Source organism: Silurus meridionalis, chromosome 1 (assembly GCF_014805685.1).
Source record: "Silurus meridionalis isolate SWU-2019-XX chromosome 1, ASM1480568v1, whole genome shotgun sequence".
Taxonomy (NCBI): domain Eukaryota; kingdom Metazoa; phylum Chordata; class Actinopteri; order Siluriformes; family Siluridae; genus Silurus; species Silurus meridionalis.
This window is the reverse complement of record NC_060884.1, coordinates 32,751,409-32,771,123: the sequence shown is the minus strand read 5'-3', so window position 1 is coordinate 32,771,123 and position 19,715 is coordinate 32,751,409. Positions and strand designations below refer to the sequence as shown.

Genomic DNA, 19,715 nt, shown 5'->3' with positions numbered 1-19,715 from the left:
CACAGAGCTGTACAGAAATGATCTTGGTCAGAAGCACTACTGTGTCCTACGTGGTCTGTTCTTATCTTCATCCTCAGCAGCTGTGATGTTCTCCTCTTCCCCCTCTTTCTCTTCAATCAGCCACTTGCCGTTTTCGGACCGACCCAGGCTCTCCTCCAAGTCCACGTCCAAAACAAAACTCTCATCTGTGGCCAGCAGACTGCTTGTTCCAAACGTCAGGATTTCCTTTAACTATCCACACAAACACACACTCAGATAATAAAAATCTCACTTTAAGATGTGACTGAAGACAATCCTGAAAAAAAAAAAATAACATTTGTGCCTGAAAATAACGCTTCGTGTCTAAACTGAATGCAAACGAATGAAAAGTTAATTCCGATGTTCTGGTCATGTGGGACATTTTCCCACTGCATCAATCACCTGCAGTGAAGTGTAACAGCCTGGTTCACTAACCCTCAAAGACCAGAATGGTGAAGGTCATGATGAAGGTGGTGTTTGGTGTGGTGAAAATAGTGATGGAGGTAGAGTTGTAGAGGTGGAGTGATGTAGGTAATGTTGTAGAGGTGGAGGTGGAGTGGAGGAGGTGGAGTTGTAGAGATGGAGTTGTAGTGGTAGAGTGATGGAGGTGGAGTTGTGGAGGTGGAGTTGTAGAGGTGGAGTGATGTAGGTAATGTTGTAGAGGTGGAGGTGGAGTGGTGGAGGTGGAGTTGTAGAGGTGGAGTGATGTAGGTAATGTTGTAGAGCTGGAGGTGGAGTGGTGGAGGTGGAGTTGTAGTGGTAGAGTGATGGAGGTGGAGTTGTGGAGGTGGAGTGATGGAGGTAGAGTTGTAGTGGTGGAGGTGGAGAGGTAGAGTGGTGGAGGTGGAGTTGTAGAGGTGGAGTGATGGAGGTAGAGTTGTAGAGGTGGAGTGATGGAGGTGGAGTTGTGGAGGTAGAGTTGTAGTGGTAGAGTGATGGAGGTGGAGTTGTGGAGGTAGAGTTGAAGTGGTGGAGGTGGAGAGGTGGAGCGGTGGAGGTGGAGTTGTAGAGGTGGAGTGATGGAGGTAGAGTTGTAGTAGTGGAGTGATGGAGGTAGAGTTGTAGTGTTGTAGTGATAGAGGTGGCGTGATGGAGGTAGAGTTGTAGTGGTGGAGTGGTGGAGGTAAAGTTGTAGTGGTGGAGGTAGAGTTGTAGTGGTGGAGGTAGAGTTGTGGTGGTGGAGGTAGAGTTGTAGTGGTGGAGGTAGAGGTGGAGTGGTGGAGGTAGAGGTGGAGTGATGGAGGTAAAGTTGTAGTGGTGGAGGTAGAGTTGTAGTGGTGGAGGTAGAGGTGGAGTGGTGGAGGTAGAGGTGGAGTGGTAGAGGTAAAGTTGTAGTGGTGGAGGTAGAGTTGTAGTGGTGGAGGTAGAGTTGTGGTGGTGGAGGTAGAGTTGTAGTGGTGAAGGTAGAGTTGTGGTGGTGGAGGTAGAGTTGTGGTGGTGGAGTGATGGAGGTAGAGTTGTAGAGGTGGAGTGTTGGAGTGATGGAGGTGGAATGGTGCAGGTAGAGGTGGAGTGGTGGAGTGATTAGGGTAGAGTTGTAGAGGTGGAGTGTTGGAGTGATGGAGGTAGAGGTGGAGTGGTGGAGGTAGAGTGGTGGAGTGATGGAGGTGGAGTGGTGGAGTGATGAAGGTGATGGTACAGGTAGAAACAGAGGTGAAAGATATAACTAAACCTCAAAATCACTAGCGTTGTCCATCTGAGAGAAATGTCCCTCCTCAATCACAGTGTCGGTGAGACGGAGTTTGGATGCAGCGCGAGATAAGATGATCTCCTCCACCGTGTCCCTCCCACACAGCCTGATCACTTTCACTGGCCTGTCCATCATAACAGAGGGTCAAAAACAGCTAAATGTGTGTAGGAAAATAATCAGTGACGAGGTGGTGGAAGAACGCAGCATTACTGCAACCATGCTGAAGTTACTTTCCTCCAACACCACATCCTGAAGTGTTCCTCATTAATCACATGCTTTATTGTCTTTTTATTCACAATACTACATATTACAGGTGTAACAACTGGAATTATACCACAAAATAAACACAGAAGAGTGAAACTAAAGTAACAAGAAAGATGTGTACATGTATGAGAAAAAAATAGAAGAAAGAAAGACGAACAAAAGAAAAAACAAACGAAAGAAAGGACAATGAGTAAGAATGAAAAAAAAGAAAAAAATTATGAATAAAAAGATGAGAAGGAAAGAAAGAGAAAATTAATGACTGAAAAATATTATTGAGGAAAAAGACAAGAAAAAGAAATATGAGGAAAAAAAGATTAGACAGAAAGAAAGACAAGAGAGTTATGAGGAAAAAGATGATAAAGAATAAAGAAAAAAGAAAGAAAAAACAGAGCAACAAAGGAAGTGAAAAATTTAAAGAAAGAAAGAAAAACTAAAATGATGAGAAAGAGAGAGAGAAAGAAAGAAAGAAATAAAGAAAGAAAGAAAGAAAGATGAGAAAGTATGAAGTAGGAAAGAACAAAAAAGAAGAAAGAAAGAAAGAAAGAAAAATGAAAGAAAGAAAGAGGTAAAAGAATGTGACTAAATGAAAGAGTGAATCTAACGTGTACCACAGCGCTGTCGGGTGCTGGTTTCTGATTGGTCAGAAGGCGTGAAGTTAAAACGCTATGGTTTCTATGGTAACAGCGTGTTCAGGAGGAGGGGGGTTGTGGGTGGGGTGTGTGTATGGAGGGTTGAGGGAAGGAGTCTCCAGTGTCAGTGCTCTGGATCAGAGTCAGACATGGTGATGTTTCTCAGCACTACCTCGTCTGGCCGATCCGGTGAGCTCGAGACAAAGCCTGCAGGTCGTTCTGGGGGTTAAAATCGTTGTCTAGGAAAATTACAGTGTCGGCTTCCGTCAGGTTTAAACCAACCCCACCTACACACACACACACACACACACACACACACACACACACACACACACACGCACGGATTTTGGGTAAATTGGACCGTGATTCTGCGATGATCTCTTTTTATTATAAAACCCACCAGCTTTGGTGCTGAGCAGTAAGATGAAGATGTCTTTGGTTTTGAAGTTTCTGATAGACAAATTGCGCTCTTCTCTTCGCACCGAGCCGTCGACACGTTCATAACTGTAACCTGAGAGACGATAAGAGTTCACACACACACACACACACACACACACACACACACACACACACACACACACACACACAGAAACAACAGGATGTAATTTTTCAACCACAGCTACTTCTCTCGATCAAAAGCATGTGAGAAGAGCAGCCTGCAGTCGCACAAAATCTGCCAGGGTTATGCAACTATACACAATCTGAGTGAAACCACACACACACACACACACACACACACACACACACACACACACACACACACACACACTTCATCTCTCTCCTCCTCGTTTCAGTGATAACGTGCCGAGATCTCGAGATCTCGAGATTCTCGGTCCCAATGAACTTTCTCACGGCTTCAGGTACCACAGCTATCTGCACATTATGACAGCTTTTATGTAGAACGCTGTGGAATTTGAGGTTGTGAAAGGTCCGCAGAAACACGTTCCTGTTCTGAACGTAGGGTGCAGGACCTAACTTCAATCTGTACTCTTTTGAAGATGAAGAAATTTGCAAGAAAATAAAAAAAATCAAACAACTCATTCAAAAAAATAAAATTAAATAAAAAATGCAATATGCTTCTAACGTTCCCAGGGTGAGTAGCAAACTCATGAATATTAATTAGCAGTGGCAGAAATAAAACTTTCTTTCGGCTTCTCCCGTTAGGGGTCGCCACAGCGGATCCTCCGCACGTTTTGATTTGGCACGTTTTTACGCTGGATGCCCTTCCTAACGCAACCCTCCCCAATTTATCCGGGCTTGGGACCGGCACTGAGAGTGGCTGGGGATGGTTCCCTGACCGGGAATCGAACCCGGGTCGCAGCGGTGGGAGCGCTGTATCTTAACCACTAGACCACCAGGGGACCGTTAGCAGTGGCAGAAATGATAACTAGAAATGATTAAGAATTGCTGAAATCCAGCTTTGTGAATATGAATTAATAGTGGGTGTGTCTCGATAATTAAAAGGGGAAAAGGTCTAACGATAGCGATATGACAAAACTGTTAAAGTATTTTCACGCAGCAGGCAACATAGCAGCTTATGCTCCGCCCTCCACTCGTGAACCGGCACACGTACACGTGCCACATACTGATATTCTGTATAGTTTATACACTACGGTAAATTAACTACTACTACTACGATCAGTTTCCACTTTTCGATGACTTTTCTGGAACTCTATTCAGCAAGAAAGAAACAAGGAAACAAAGAAAAAATAAATGGGAAAAAAAATAAATATGAGAAAAAAAAGATGAGAAAGAAAGAAACTTTTTTTTACTTTTCTGAAACTCTATAGAGCAGTTGATGAAGCCTGCAGGATCTGTGGTAGTGAATATGCATGTTATAATGTGCTATGACAAAGTGTGTGTGTGTGTGTGTGTGTGTGTGTGTGTGTGTGTGTGTGTGTGTGTGTGTGTGTTACCTCTGTACTCCAGGTAGTCCTGCACGATGTCCAACATCCTGGTCATTTGGGAAAACAGCAGAACTCGATGACCGCTGAAGAAGTCAAACATATATAAATGTATTGACATTAGTATTGTTAGTCCTCACCGCCTGTATACAGATCACACAAACCCTGATATACGGTTGCCAGATATGTCTCTTAACAGTTTTGGGTCCTTGTTTCCTCTAAATCTAGACAGAACCTTTGATACTGTACCTTGCTAGTCTAACGATAGACCAGGGTTTCTGCGAGTCAAATTTAAGACCTTTATAAGAATGACATTTAAGACCTATATCACGTCATCAAAAATGGGCACACGAATACATTGTGACCTTATAAACCAAGCCCTAAAACTCTCTAAAACTTCAGATTCACATCCAAAACAGAAAGCTGATTGGCTGTTGCGCGTTGGTCTCATTTGCAGCTGTTATTAAGCCTGAAATGATTTGTTGATTCGTTTAGACCATTTCATGTTTCCCCACGGACGACTATTACTGACGCACCCCACCGCTAAACTCTGGAGCGCTCTGGACACAGAAGAGTCTGCAGAATTAAAAAACGGAGGAATGAGGAGAAAACAGTGAGAAGAGGAGAAGATTCATATGGAAGCCCGTTTCCGGGCCTAATTCCAACTTTATTTCTTACAATTCCTAAATTATTTCTATAGCCTCTATAGTGCCAGGAAGTTTTACACACTGAAAATTAAATCTGCTACAATCAGAAGAATCGCATGTTATTAAACTAAAGTCTACGATCCCTGAAGAGAAATCCGTCTATCAGCTCTAAAGGAGACGGAACAAGACAGAAGATGCAGATCAGACCTCGTTCATACACCAACAGCTTCACACTTCAGGCCCACAACATGATCACTGGGAGATGCACCGGAAATGTCGGAGCGTTCACGAGGAATGCGAGGAACGAAGTCGGAACTGCGAGAGAACAAAGTCGGAATTGCGAGAGGAAAAAGTCAGAACTAGCCAAACTTTTTTTTTTTTGCTCCGGAAACGCGCTTCCGTAGGATTTAGGCCAAAATTTGGGATAATTTCAAATGAAACCATGAAGAAAACCCTGTACATTGTGTTTCCTTTATTCTATTATTTTATTTATTTATTAATTTTTTTTTTTTAAGAGTAATCAGAAATGAATTTAGATTTTTTTTTAATAATTTTTTATTATTTATATATTTGTATTTGCACATTGATGAAATACGGAAATTTAATGCACTAAATGGGTTTAGTTTTCACAAATATTCTTGTATGAAATTTCAGCAATTAAATGTACATTTTCCCAAAAAGGAAACGAATGACTTTCGAATTGACTAATGAATTTTTATTGTGCTTTAATAAAAAAAATAAAAATAAATCGGATTAATCAATGAAATGTTGGAATAATTGTTAGAATACCGTATTTTCCGGACTATAAGCTACTTTTTCCCACGCTTTGAATCCCGTGGCTTAAACGACGAAGCGGCTAATTTATGGATTTTTCCTGGGTTTTTCCCGGAATGACTTTCTTGGTAGCTACTGTTTAGATACAAGTCGTGTAACAGACACTGTCTTTAATTAAAGCCTGTGTAAAGTTCATTAGTTTCAGTGTAGACACTGCGGCTTATAAACAGGTGCGGCGTATTTATGTTCTAAATAAAAATCTTTTCAAATTCAGTGTGTGCGGCTTATATATGGGTGCGTTTAATAGTCCGGAAATTACGGTACTCAATTACTAAATTACTCGATAGCTACAGCACTGATTATAATACGTTAAATTGTATTTGAAATAGTGAAAGAAAAAACGACACAGAAAACAAACAAAAGACAAAAAAAAAGTGTTGCGGGAGCATTTCGATGAGCGTTACAGAGGAAGGGTTACGTGGACATCGGAAAATTTAGTTCATTATGTTAATTAATTAAGACCTAGAACAACGAATTGATTTTTCCAGGCCTAAAAATGTTTTAAAATTCAAGATCCTGCGGAGACCCTGTAGTAGTGCTGAACGTGAACAGTGCTCGGACGCGCAACTTTTTTTGTATATTGATGAATAAAATCAAAGCTACTAAATGGACCCAAAAACACAGAAAATGTATTCGAGTGAGTGAAAATGTCTACAATAGAGATTGATGAGGCGCCAACAAGCGAAGACTAAAAACCTACTTCAGCATTCAATCTATACGTCAAGAAAAAAAGGCAGTGGTGAATTTGCGATGATTTGTTCCTCTGTTTCTTTGCGAATGTCACGTATTTGCGTATGATCTTTCTTGCTTTCTAGCCTTTTTCGGCATATTTTAAGCATTGGGGTGAGGATTACAAAATTGCAGTAATGAATGCATTGGTGTTTAAATCCTGTACTTGTCAAAGGCTGGAAGTACTTTAGTTAGTGTTAATGAACCAGGAATATCTTGATCACGTCTTCACTGATCGTGCTGAATTCCTCCGATCGTTTTGATGGAAGATTTAAAAAAAAAAAAAAAAAAAAAGGAAAAAGGTTATGAAAATGAGCTGAGAAGTTCTTACTTATCAGATAAGAAGGCAAGTATTTTGTCGAGCAGAGACAGCTTCCCACTCGCCTTCACCAAGTGTTCCCCTATCTCATACGGCTCGGGCTCCACACCTTATACAGAGAAGTTGTGTAGGTCAGAGCATTTTCATATAGTTTTTAAACACCTGCTGAAATAGAAAGATTACATTATGTGGACAAAACCTGGTGGACATCTGACTATAAATATATATTCTTTTTTAACATCCTATTGCACATTTGCTCTTATTAGAACTTCCACTCATCTGGGAAGATGTTTCACTTAGATTTTGTGGAGATGTGTGTGGAGATTCATTCAGTCACAAGGGTGTTAGTAAAGTCAGGTATTAATGTATGGGCAAAGGTGAGGAGGTCTAGGGTGCAGTCAGCGTTCACATTAAACCAATAGGATGGGAGCTCTATAGCAGGAGATCTTCCACTCCAACCAATGGCTTTGTGTACAGGAGTGAGTTCAAGTGAAGGGAAAATTTCATGCTACTGCATCCAAAGAACTACATATGGCTGGAAAAGTCGGATGTCGCAATACTTTTGTCCATGTAGTGTAGACAGACGGACAGACAAAATAAGCAAATAAATAAACATGTGATGAAGTAAAACACCATAATAAATTGTTGTAAAATGCCAATTTAACTTTTCATTCAAAGAGAAAGAGAGAAAGAGAGAGAGAGAGAGAGAGAGAGAGAGAGATTATTAGATAATAAACCAGCATGCTCTTGTTTGTTAGTGCCCTCTGTTGCCCAAAAGATGAATTACAATTGCAATAAAATCTTTTTAATTATTCGTTTAAGGGAAGTGGCCGGAGCTTTAATAAAAAAAAAAATCATGATAATAATAAAATCTCCATTCATGTACAGGGCGGGGCTAAAGCTATGAAGCCCACACAATTTTAGCAGGGGCGTAAAAGAAAAAGAAACTCTTGCATGACAATTTTACTAATCTGTCTTTACAGGCGGCTTCAAAATGAATATCTGTCCTGTTGAAGAACGCTTTAAATTGTACTTTAGAACTAAATATTAAAGGATAATTTTTTCAATTCTAAAACTGAATTGGGAAAAGCGACTTTTGTCTTTACCGTTGAACAAGTATGGGTGGTTCACGCACTTCCTCAGCTGCATTAGAATGTTTAGGAGGCGATTTTGGCCGCCTTTATCGCCCTCAATCACACCTAAAAATAGACAACGGACAGAAAATGATTAGGGAAATACTGTATGATGCCAGTTCATGTCGTTTAAAAGTGTGCACCAATGCTTTTTGGTTCAATCACAGCATGAGAGCCTTCAGATGATCAATAATGTTCCGAAAGAAAAGTAGTTGGTCATATTTATGATGATTTATATGATTATCCCATGAAGAATGTGATTGGCTGGAGGTTCAGGAGCGAGTCCTGAGCGTTGAACCGGTGTTCTAAAAGAATGTGTTTCTTAAAAACACCTGTAATCATTGTAACATCCAGTTACAGCTCCATAGAGCTGTTGTGGACACTTCCTAATGATTTTGCTGAGCTCCGTCGAGGAGTTTTGCATGTGGTGGAACTTATATGGCAAATACGAGGATTTGAATAAATGGCACAATTTGACAAACTGGAAAAGAAAATGTCTGAACGAGTAATAGGAGGAAAAAAAAAACGGCACCAGGCGTCAACTCCAACAGCTTCGGTATTAGTTTGGACTCACCCCATCATTTTCACTCGCTCTTTTTCTAATAACCAATTACTAAATCTGTGTGTGTGTGATTTGGAGCAGCTCTAAGGAGCCGTAAATAAAATGCCTAAATGAAAATCTGGCGTAATTTTGATCCATTCGGTCAGTTTTGCTCTGCAAACATCAAAATTTCAATGCTGGGATGTGACCATGGTATACGGTGAAAATTCACAGCTAGGTCTGACGCCTTTTAGCATTTTTTGAATTGAATGCACAAGGATTCCCCAAATGCGGATAAATTGGCGGATATTGGCATTCGTTTGGAATTTTGACGATCTCGTTTTGTGCCCGAAGTGGCAGCTAGTGTAGGCAGAAAAATACAGTAAAGCTTCAAGAGCTAATTGACCATATATGGTCATTTGAGATGTTTCGTAATGCAAATGAGTTTCCCTTATTTAAATGTAATAGCTTTTTAATTAAATAGTTTATCCGGAGAAGAGCTAGTTGCAGAACTACTTTGTGCGACTTTTTTCTGTGTGTGAGAGTGTGTGTGTGTGTGTGTGTGTGTGTGTGTGTGTCTCACTCAGATCCTTCATCAGAATGGCTTTGTAGCAGGATTTTTGGAGAGAACTCATCCCGTGATGAATCAATATCTGTTCTTTCTTTGGCAGGTTTGTCTCCACCGCGACCTTCACCCTGCGCAGCAAGAAGGGCCGGATAACCTCGTGGAGATCCCGAGCTACCAGTTGTGGACGAAGAACACAAACAATGTGGTTGAGTAAAAGAGATACAGTAGGTAAAATATGACTCCAGTAAATGTAAAAATGCCCCTTTAAACTTTCACTTGAGTAAAAGTACAAACGTTTTTGCCTTCAAATGTACTTAAGTGCTATGATTTATTATAACTCTAATGTTCCTATTATCATTTTTATCACAAGACTCTTTACTTAATCACCTCAGTTTATGTGAAAAGACTCGAGTGTGACTCTCAGCACACTGATCTATAAATAGAATGATATTAATGACTCAAACACTGATTGATTTCTATTACAATTATCATGAACACAAAACCTTCTTTTCAACTACTTCGAAATAAATGGTGTAAGTAATCCCATGTTTGTTGTGGTGAGTTTGAGTCTGGAGTTTCTTCATCATTTATTCCTCTCTAAATGTTCTGCTTGATGTTGAACTGATGGTGAACTGCATGTTGGTGATCAGTAGATACACCGAGCGCCAATCAGAACACGTGTAAAACAGTGTGCGCTCGACCCTTATTGGAGACTCGCTGCATGTTTCACCGGTTATGTTTTTATCTTCATTAATAAAAAGGAACAACTGATTTCACTAAATGTAGTGAGTAAAAAAAAAAAAGGAAGCAAGAAAAAGATATTTGACTTAAATGTAGTAAAGTAAAAGTCTCCCCAAATGTAAACACAAAGTAATGTACAAATATGCAAAAAACCTACTTGGTCCTCCTTTAAATGAGCTAGGAGACCCGAACCTGTTCCAGCATGACACTACCCCTGTGCACAAAGCCCGCTCCATGAAGATCTGCTTTACAATGAAGTTGGAGAAGATGATCTCATGCTATAGAGCTCCGACCCTCTTAAACACCTTTGAGATGGAATTTTTAATGCTGACCTTCACCCCAGGCCTCACATCACCTGCATCGATATCTGACTTTACTAACACCCTTGTGGGCCAAACTTCTGTGCATGTAGTGTATGTGTGTGTGTATACAGTATATATAAAACCACCAGATGTTTCTTTTGGTAAACGGAGATGCTTAGATGAAGGTGTAATACCTTGTGAGCTACCGGTCTGGACATCTTTATACGTATTCACGAAGTCCTCTATTGCACCTGGTGGGAAAGCATGTGGCTGGATGAAGGTGAGCAATGAGTAAACCTCTTGCACATTGTTCTGGATCGGAGTTCCGGTTAGCAAAAGCTTGAAGTTCACATTGAACTGAAAACAAAACGGGGATTATTACAACAAAAGTTGCCATGGTTCCTCTCATATATGATTCCGTATTAAAAAATAAAAAATAAATAAATAAATAAATAGAAAACATGAGTCTAATCTGCTTATCTAATGCAGTTTTATTTAGTCCTACTTCAGCAAAACGTGTAGTACAAGAAACAATTTAATTCACTGTACAATAGAGTTCAATACCTAATATGGCCTTAGACTAATGAAAGACATAAAGCTAATCCTTGTTAAATGTTTTTTTCTTTTCTTCCCCAAATGACATTTTATTTTCTATGTAATTTTACTATATTTTTGTAGCACTTCATATTAAAAAGAACGTTTTTTGAAGAACATCAGATTGGTACAAGATCCAGCTTTCTCTAGCTAGTCTTAGGTAAATTATGCTAACATTTGCTCTACGGTCTGAGAGAATTTACATTAGCTTTCCATAACTGTTTTTCAATTTAGATTTCACCACCTAGTCTGAGATTATGTTGGTTTTTATTTGGTCGCGAGTATGATGTCATTTACACAATTTACTATTAACTATGTAGTCCAAGTTATACTTAAGCCAGCATACTTTACAAAGCTAGCCAGTTTAAGGGAATGTTGGTTTACACTTACTACTTCGTTTCCCTGAGTAGTCTGAGGTCATTTACATTAGCTTTCTATATCTGGTCTGAGGTAATTTATGGGTAATTTATGCGAACATTTGCTATAAAATCTGAGGTAATTTACATTAACTGTCCATATCTATTCCTGTCTACTCTGAGGTGATTTTTGCTTACACTTGCTGAGGTAATTTACATTAGTGTATACTATTTGGAGTATTTTATTCTTGTATCGGTATCGTCTGATTCTGAAGGCTTCTGCATCAGAATCAATATCGCATTACTAAAAGTGGTATTGTGCCTTTTTTAATATTAACCCTTTAAACCTTTCCATAAAATTCTGAGGAAACTTTCATCTGTGACCGATTAGGGTGCCAATACTTTAAACTTCGGAACATTATGGATCTGAAATGTCTTTCAGCACAAGTTTATGTTATAATTTATAAACGATGAAAACAAACTGAAAAATAGGCCATTTTGTAGGATTTGATTTTACAACAAAATGGTGGATTTTACATGGATTACACTCAGGAGCAAAAACATCACTAAATTAAGTGCAAAAGCATAGGATACAATTAAGATGTTTTTTTTTTTTTTAGAATTCTCGAAAATATTTAAAGAAGTGAATAGAAAAATCGTGAAACGCAGTCACCACACTCCTGTGCTGCTTCCCGCTCACCTCGGTGAGGATCTGGTGAAGCTTTGACTTTATGTTCTTTATCTCTTGAGCCTCATCCACAACCAAAATCTCCCATTTCCACCTTCAGGAAGTAAAGCAGATAAAGAGTCAGAATATTGTCATTGCATAGTATAGATAATCAGCAAAGAAATGCTATATATATATATATATATATATATATATATATATATATATATATATATATATATATATATATATATATATATATATATATATATATATATATATATATATATATATATATATATATATATATAAGAGACCCAAGGAATTTGACGACTGTTTGTGTAGAAGAATGGAAAACTGGGAATGCGTGCAACCAGTTTCTCCACACAGGAGGCGTCTTAAAGTCGTCATTACCAACAAAGGCTTTTGTACTAAGTATTAAATCAATTTCAATACTTTTTTCAATAATTTGTTCAATACTTTTTCCCTGTTCCATTCCAGATTATTACACATAACTGATTTCTCTGAATGTCTGGATTGAATGAGTTGTTTCCAACATCTGGTAAAAATTTCATGTCAATAGCACCTTTAGAAATAAACATATCTCATTTTACCCGTTGTATTTATAAACTAGTGTATGCTATTAATTACCATTATAATTATATAGAGATAACATAATATACAGGGAGACACCAGTATCCTAATATTTTAGAGGAGAACAGTGACGGTTCTTGGGAAGAACCTGGTCCTGAACCTGATAGTTCTGGTGCTAGTGACCTTATTGAATCGCATAAGTTTTATATTTATTTATTTATATTGAAAAATGGTGAAAAGAATTACCTTCTTAAAACTGATGCATCATTCCGACATAGCTAGTGGGAAAAATGGAGGAAGAAGAAGACAGAATGATAATTACGTTATGAGATATTGATTGTATGAAAAGAAAAGAAAAAAATACATTGGGTTTACTCGTGTCCTGACCGTGTAGTGAGTCAGCAGGACGTCAAATTTTTTCTCATTCATTTCTTTCTGCAGGTTTTCTCTCTCTTGTTTATCGCCATGGTAACAGATCACTGACAGACTGGGACTGATTCTGAATGGAAAGTGGATAAAGAAAAGAACAAAAATCTTGAATACCTTCATTTTTTGGATCATTTACCAAAAAGCAAAGCTTAGTAAAGATTTTGCAGCAACTGGTGCATTACTTTGTCAACTCGTCTTGCCAGTTTTGCAGAACTGTTAGAGGACAGAGAACCAGAAAGGGCCCTTTAGTTTTGAGATGTCCTCGAGCATACAGAAGCAAGCTGATGGCCTGTGGAAGAGAAGAACATGACCCATGTACACTTTATAGACAGACGTGTGTGGACACCTGAGCATAAGTTTGGGGTGTGCTTTTTGAACATCGCATTTCACATCTAGTCTCCATTTGCTCTTAGAAAAAACCCCACTCTTCTGGGAAGATCTTCCGGTAGATGTTTTGTGTGTGCTCAAGAAGGTTGTGGAGATTAATTTAGCCACAACCTAAAATCAGGCACTGATGTAGCTGAGGTGAGGAGACCTGGGGTGCAAACATTTATCCCAATGGTGTTCAACAGTGTTGAGATCAGAGCTTAATAGCAGGTCAATCAAGATCTTTTACTAGCACCCATGTAAAGCATATCTGCATGGAGCTGGCTTTGTGCACAGGGGCATTGCCATGCCTGAATAGAATTGGGTCTCCTAACCGATCTTTCTTAGAAACTACATTAGCTTTCACTAGTTTGGGTGAAGTCATTAACATTAGCTTTATGGTTAGTCTGATGTCATTTTTATTAGCTTTTATTAGCTAGAAGTGGTAGCTAAATAGTTCAGGCTCTGAGTTACTGATCAGAAGGTCAGGGGTTCAAGCCCCAGCATCACCAGGCTGCACTGTTGGGCCCTTGAGCGAGGCCCTTAATCATCAAGGCTAATCCTGTGCTCTTACCAAAGTCAAAGGTTATTTGTATTAGCTTTTATTTTTTAGTCTAAAGTAATTTTACATTGGCTTTATCAGCTAGTCTGAGGTAATTTACATGCTTTATCAGCTAGTCTGAGGTAATTTACGTGCTTTATAAGCTAGTCTGAGGTAATTTAGGTTGGCTTTATCAGCTAGTCTAAGATCATTTACATTGGCTTTATCAGCTAGTCTGAGGTAATTTAGGTTGGCTTTATCAGCTAGTCTGAGGTAATTTACATGCTTTATCAGCTAGTCTGAGGTAATTTACGTGCTTTATAAGCCAGTCTGAGGTAATTTAGGTTGGCTTTATCAGCTAGTCTAAGATCATTTACATTGGCTTTATCAGCTAGTCTGAGGTAATTCAGGTTGGCTTTATCAGATAGTCTGAGGTAATTTACGTTAGCTTTATCAGCTAGTCTGAGGTAATTTAGGTTGGCTTTATCAGCTAGTCTGAGGTAATTTACGTTGGCTTTATCAGATAGTCTGAGGTAATTTACGTTAGCTTTATCAGATAGTCTGAGGTAATTTACGTTGGCTTTATCAGCTAGTCTGAGGTAATTTACGCTGGCTTTATCAGCTAGTCTGAGGTAATTTACGTTAGCTTTATCAGCTAGTCTGAGGTAATTTACGTTAGCTTAATCAGCTAGTCTGAGGTAATTTACGTTGGCTTTATCAGCTAGTCTGAGGTAAATTACGTTGGCTGTATCAGCTAGTCTGAGGTAATTTACGTTGGCTTTATCAGATAGTCTAAGGTAATTTACGGCTTTATCAGCTAGTCCGAGGTAATTTACGTTAGCTTTATCAGCTAGTCTGAGGTAATTTACGTTGGCTTTATCAGCTAGTCTGAGGTAATTTACGTTGGCTTTATCAGCTAGTCTGAGGTGATTTACGTTGGCTTTATCAGCTAGTCTGAGGTAATTTACATGCTTTATCAGCTAGTCTGAGGTAATTTACGTGCTTTATAAGCCAGTCTGAGGTAATTTAGGTTGGCTTTATCAGCTAGTCTAAGATCATTTACATTGGCTTTATCAGCTAGTCTGAGGTAATTTAGGTTGGCTTTATCAGATAGTCTGAGGTAATTTACGTTAGCTTTATCAGCTAGTCTGAGGTAATTTAGGTTGGCTTTATCAGCTAGTCTGAGGTAATTTACGTTGGCTTTATCAGATAGTCTGAGGTAATTTACGTTGGCTTTATCAGATAGTCTAAGGTAATTTACGGCTTTATCAGCTAGTCCGAGGTAATTTACGTTAGCTTTATCAGCTAGTCTGAGGTAATTTACGTTGGCTTTATCAGATAGTCTGAGGTAATTTACGTTAGCTTTATCAGATAGTCTGAGGTAATTTACGTTGGCTTTATCAGCTAGTCTGAGGTAATTTACGCTGGCTTTATCAGCTAGTCTGAGGTAATTTACGTTAGCTTTATCAGCTAGTCTGAGGTAATTTACGTTAGCTTAATCAGCTAGTCTGAGGTAATTTACGTTGGCTGTATCAGCTAGTCTGAGGTAATTTACGTTGGCTTTATCAGATAGTCTAAGGTAATTTACGGCTTTATCAGCTAGTCCGAGGTAATTTACGTTAGCTTTATCAGATAGTCTGAGGTAATTTCGTTGGCTTTATCAGCTAGTCTAAGATCATTTACATTGGCTTTATCAGCTAGTCTGAGGTAATTTAGGTTGGCTTTATCAGATAGTCTGAGGTAATTTACGTTAGCTTTATCAGCTAGTCTGAGGTAATTTAGGTTGGCTTTATCAGCTAGTCTGAGGTAATTTACGTTGGCTTTATCAGATAGTCTGAGGTAATTTACGTTGGCTTTATCAGATAGTCTAAGGTAATTTACGGCTTTATCAGCTAGTCCGAGGTAATTTACGTTAGCTTTATCAGCTAGTCTGAGGTAATTTCGTTGGCTTTATCAGATAGTCTGAGGTAATTTCGTTAGCTTTATCAGATAGTCTGAGGTAATTTACGTTGGCTTTATCAGCTAGTCTGAGGTAATTTACGCTGGCTTTATCAGCTAGTCTGAGGTAATTTACGTTAGCTTTATCAGCTAGTCTGAGGTAATTTACGTTAGCTTAATCAGCTAGTCTGAGGTAATTTACGTTGGCTGTATCAGCTAGTCTGAGGTAATTTACGTTGGCTTTATCAGATAGTCTAAGGTAATTTACGGCTTTATCAGCTAGTCCGAGGTAATTTACGTTAGCTTTATCAGATAGTCTGAGGTAATTTACGTTGGCTTTATCAGCTAGTCTGAGGTAATTTACGTTGGCTTTATCAGCTAGTCTGAGGTAATTTACGTTGGCTTTATCAGATAGTCTAAGGTAATTTACGGCTTTATCAGCTAGTCTGAGGTAATTCGTTAGCTTTATCAGCTAGTCTGAGGTAATTTACGTTGGCTTTATCAGCTAGTCTGAGGTAATTTCGTTGGCTTTATCAGCTAGTCTGAGGTAATTTACGTTGGCTTTATCAGCTAGTCTGAGGTAATTTACGTTGGCTTTATCAGCTAGTCTGAGGTAATTTACGCTGGCTTTATCAGCTAGTCTGAGGTAATTTACGTTAGCTTTATCAGCTAGTCTGAGGTAATTTACGTTGGCTTTATCAGATAGTCTAAGGTAATTTACGGCTTTATCAGCTAGTCCGAGGTAATTTACGTTAGCTTTATCAGCTAGTCTGAGGTAATTTACGTTGGCTTTATCAGCTAGTCTGAGGTAATTTACGTTGGCTTTATCAGCTAGTCTGAGGTAATTTACGTTAGCTTTATCAGATAGTCTGAGGTAATTTACGTTGGCTTTATCAGCTAGTCTGAGGTAATTTACGTTGGCTTTATCAGCTAGTCTGAGGTAATTTACGTTAGCTTTATCAGATAGTGTGAGGTAATTTACGTTGGCTTTATCAGCTAGTCTAAGGTAATTTAATTAAGCTTTCACTAACTATTTTAAGGCAATTCACATTAACCTTCACCAGCTAATCTGAAGTAAAAAAAATTACATTACAATTTCTGATAAACTGTGCTACATAAACTACAGCATGTGAAGAAATTTCATCGTCAGAGTCCAGCACCACTGAAGGCCAGGGATGTTAGCTGGCCTCAGGTGTGCTGGAAGCTGAAATGGAGTAAAACTGTGCACTGTTTGACCCCGTTCTTGGCTTTTCTCATCGATTTTGGACTTTGATGCAAAGATTACATAAGACGGGTCTTAGACCTCAATGAAACAGGAAATAACACAAACATGTCGATGCTCATGAAGGAAAGTTACTATTTTTTACAGAACTGTCTGAATTACTGACCTGACAGGTTTTACCCAGGCCCATTTCATCCCCTAGGATGCAGCCTTTAGAAGTATTCAAACACTCTACGAGCCATCGTACTCCTTTCAGCTGGTGGTCCCTCAGATTAATTCCTGTTCAACACAACACTCGCAATAAGAACAAAAAGAAGAATCTGGCAACGCTGTATATGTTAACCATTTATAATTGTGGATTATCCACAGAACAATTTCTTGCCTACATCCACCCCAACCAGCTGCTCTTATCTTTCTCTAGCATCAAATTATCGAGAAATAAGATAAATAAAAATGTCTTGATATCTAACCAATTCAAAAAAATGCAAAGTTGCTTTTTTTAATTTAGCAATTAAGGAAGGAGTCTTCAGTCTCAGTAACAGTTTCTCTGTAACACAACAGGTAGCATTTTTTATCTTATGATCTTCAAATCTAAATATACTGTAGCAAAATCCCATGACAGGACATGCTGTTAATGAGAAATAATCAGCATTGAGGCGCAACAACTCAGATTTCTCATTCTAGTCTGTTGTACGAGAGTCTACAGTTTGGAAACACCTTCTCCAGTGATTTTTTTTTTCCCCAACTATAATAATGAATCAATCATGAGGACATCCAAAATATGAAAGCACAAAGGATTATGTAGTAAACATCAAAAATAGCCAAATGTATCTTTGATGACAGCTTGGCAAACTCATACCATTCTCTCATAAAATCCACAAGGTAGTCACTTCACAGGTGATTCTTGTCAAGAGTTCAATTGTGACATTTCTTGCCTTATTGGTGTTCAATCAGTTGTCTTGTGCAGAGGAAAGGGTGAGTACAGTGACAATAGCCCTAATTAGGGCTGCTACAACTATTGTTCAAATCTATATTATGGAAAGAAACAGTTAATTAAAGAGAAAAGACAGAACATCATTACTTTAGGAAATGGTCAGTGATCTGAAAAATCTCAAAAACATTAAATGCGTCTCCAAGTGCAGCCTCCGAAACCGTTAAACACTATGATGTAACAGGCTCTTATGAGGAACTATCAAGAAAAGAAACCCAAGAGCTACCTCTGCTGCAGAAGATAAGTTTATTAGAATTTTCAGCTGAAGAAACAATGAATTTACATAAATGTTTCTCAGAGTTCAAGTGGAAGATATATTTGAACATCCACTGCTCAGAGGAGACTGTGTGGTCAAATTGCAGCAAAGTAACCATTAGTTAACAAGCAGAAGAGACTTGGGCCAAGAAACACACAAAGACTTGAATATAGATGAGTGGAAAACTGTCCTTTGGTCTGAGGAGTCCAAGGTTGAGATTTTTCGGTTTTAACCGAACGGCTTCACGGAGAAGATAGCGTGAAGGTGCGTTGCTGGTGACAATTTTGGTGATTTAGTCCAAATTGAGGGCACACTTTACCAGCATTGCTACCACAGACATTTCCAACGACATACCATCCTATCTGGTTTGCACTTCGTGGGACTATTATTTGTTTTCTAACAGGACATCAAACACACCTGTGGGTTATGGTTCATGGTTTGGAATGAGTTGGATTGGAGAGTGAAGAATAGCAGCCAACAAGCACTTAACATCTCGGAGAACTTGAGTTGTTCAACACAGTTTATTACATAATTCTGTATGTGCTCTTTTATGGTTTAGATGTCTTCAGTATTAATGTAGAACTTTGACAATAGTAAAAAATAAAGTAAAACCACTGAAGCAATGGGCGTGTCCAAACTTTGAACTGCCACTGTATGGTCAACGAAGCCACGCCCCCTTTGAATGACCGATTAGCCTCATTCAAACATAAACAAACTATTCTTTACTTTACCCAAACGCGTTTTATCGTCTTTCTTTTATCAAATTTTATTTATATATTTAACCAGGTTATTTATATGAGGAAAAAAGGGATTTTGCACCTTTAATGTTTCGTTACTTTTACTGGATTTGATACCGAACACTGTCCCAGTTCCAAAAGACTCCTTAGTATACAACTCAAAGCACATTATATTTAATCATTTCATCCCATATAATAACTTTATACACACTTCAGCGTTAATAAACCTCCGATATGCTAAGATGTGTGATTATTGTTGCTATGTAACTCGAAAAAACCGACAAATCAAACCAAAACATTCTTCCCGTTTTAGTTTTATCCATTTATTTTCTCCCACACCTGTTAATCCACATTCCTGCAGGTCCTCCTCAGACAAAGTCGACTCTTTTTCCTCCGGTACGACTCCCTGAACAAGTCGAGAAAACTTCGACGTCTTCATGTTGTTAAACCGCTCCATCCACTTCCTTATTGCGCGCCACACGCGATTTCACTTCCGTGTGTGGGCGTGGCCAAGAGGAAACGAGCCAATCATAACGCCGGGGAGGTGGCTTCCGAATAAAAATACAGTTATAGTTTAAATGTACAGTTTATTTCTGTTGGTCAGGTATAAGCACATTATAAATATATTCTGTGTGTGTATATATATATATATATATATATATATATATATATATATACACACACACACATACACATATATACACA

The 19,715-nt window shown here is 38.6% G+C and overlaps 1 protein-coding gene and 1 non-coding gene across 2 annotated transcripts in view; both read right to left on the bottom strand.

Moving 5' to 3' along the window:
• Positions 1–19,715, bottom strand: part of chd1l (chromodomain helicase DNA binding protein 1-like) — a 30,381-nt gene that overhangs the window by 10,373 nt on the left and 293 nt on the right. Inside the window, exons 2-16 of the mRNA XM_046851676.1 lie at positions 19,350–19,558; positions 17,193–17,305; positions 13,142–13,248; positions 12,918–13,029; positions 12,777–12,808; positions 11,970–12,051; positions 10,514–10,676; positions 9,292–9,447; positions 8,141–8,233; positions 7,047–7,143; positions 4,518–4,591; positions 3,002–3,112; positions 2,774–2,888; positions 1,691–1,832; positions 51–231 (exon numbers count right to left, since the gene is read on the bottom strand). Of these exons, the coding sequence (XP_046707632.1) occupies positions 51–231; positions 1,691–1,832; positions 2,774–2,888; positions 3,002–3,112; positions 4,518–4,591; positions 7,047–7,143; positions 8,141–8,233; positions 9,292–9,447; positions 10,514–10,676; positions 11,970–12,051; positions 12,777–12,808; positions 12,918–13,029; positions 13,142–13,248; positions 17,193–17,305; positions 19,350–19,467 (1,696 nt within the window). The 5' untranslated portion in view covers positions 19,468–19,558. The remainder of the gene's footprint in view (positions 1–50; positions 232–1,690; positions 1,833–2,773; positions 2,889–3,001; positions 3,113–4,517; positions 4,592–7,046; positions 7,144–8,140; positions 8,234–9,291; positions 9,448–10,513; positions 10,677–11,969; positions 12,052–12,776; positions 12,809–12,917; positions 13,030–13,141; positions 13,249–17,192; positions 17,306–19,349; positions 19,559–19,715) is intronic.
• Positions 3,891–3,963, bottom strand: trnag-ccc. Its single transcript has one exon. It is a non-coding gene; the product is annotated as a tRNA-Gly (tRNA).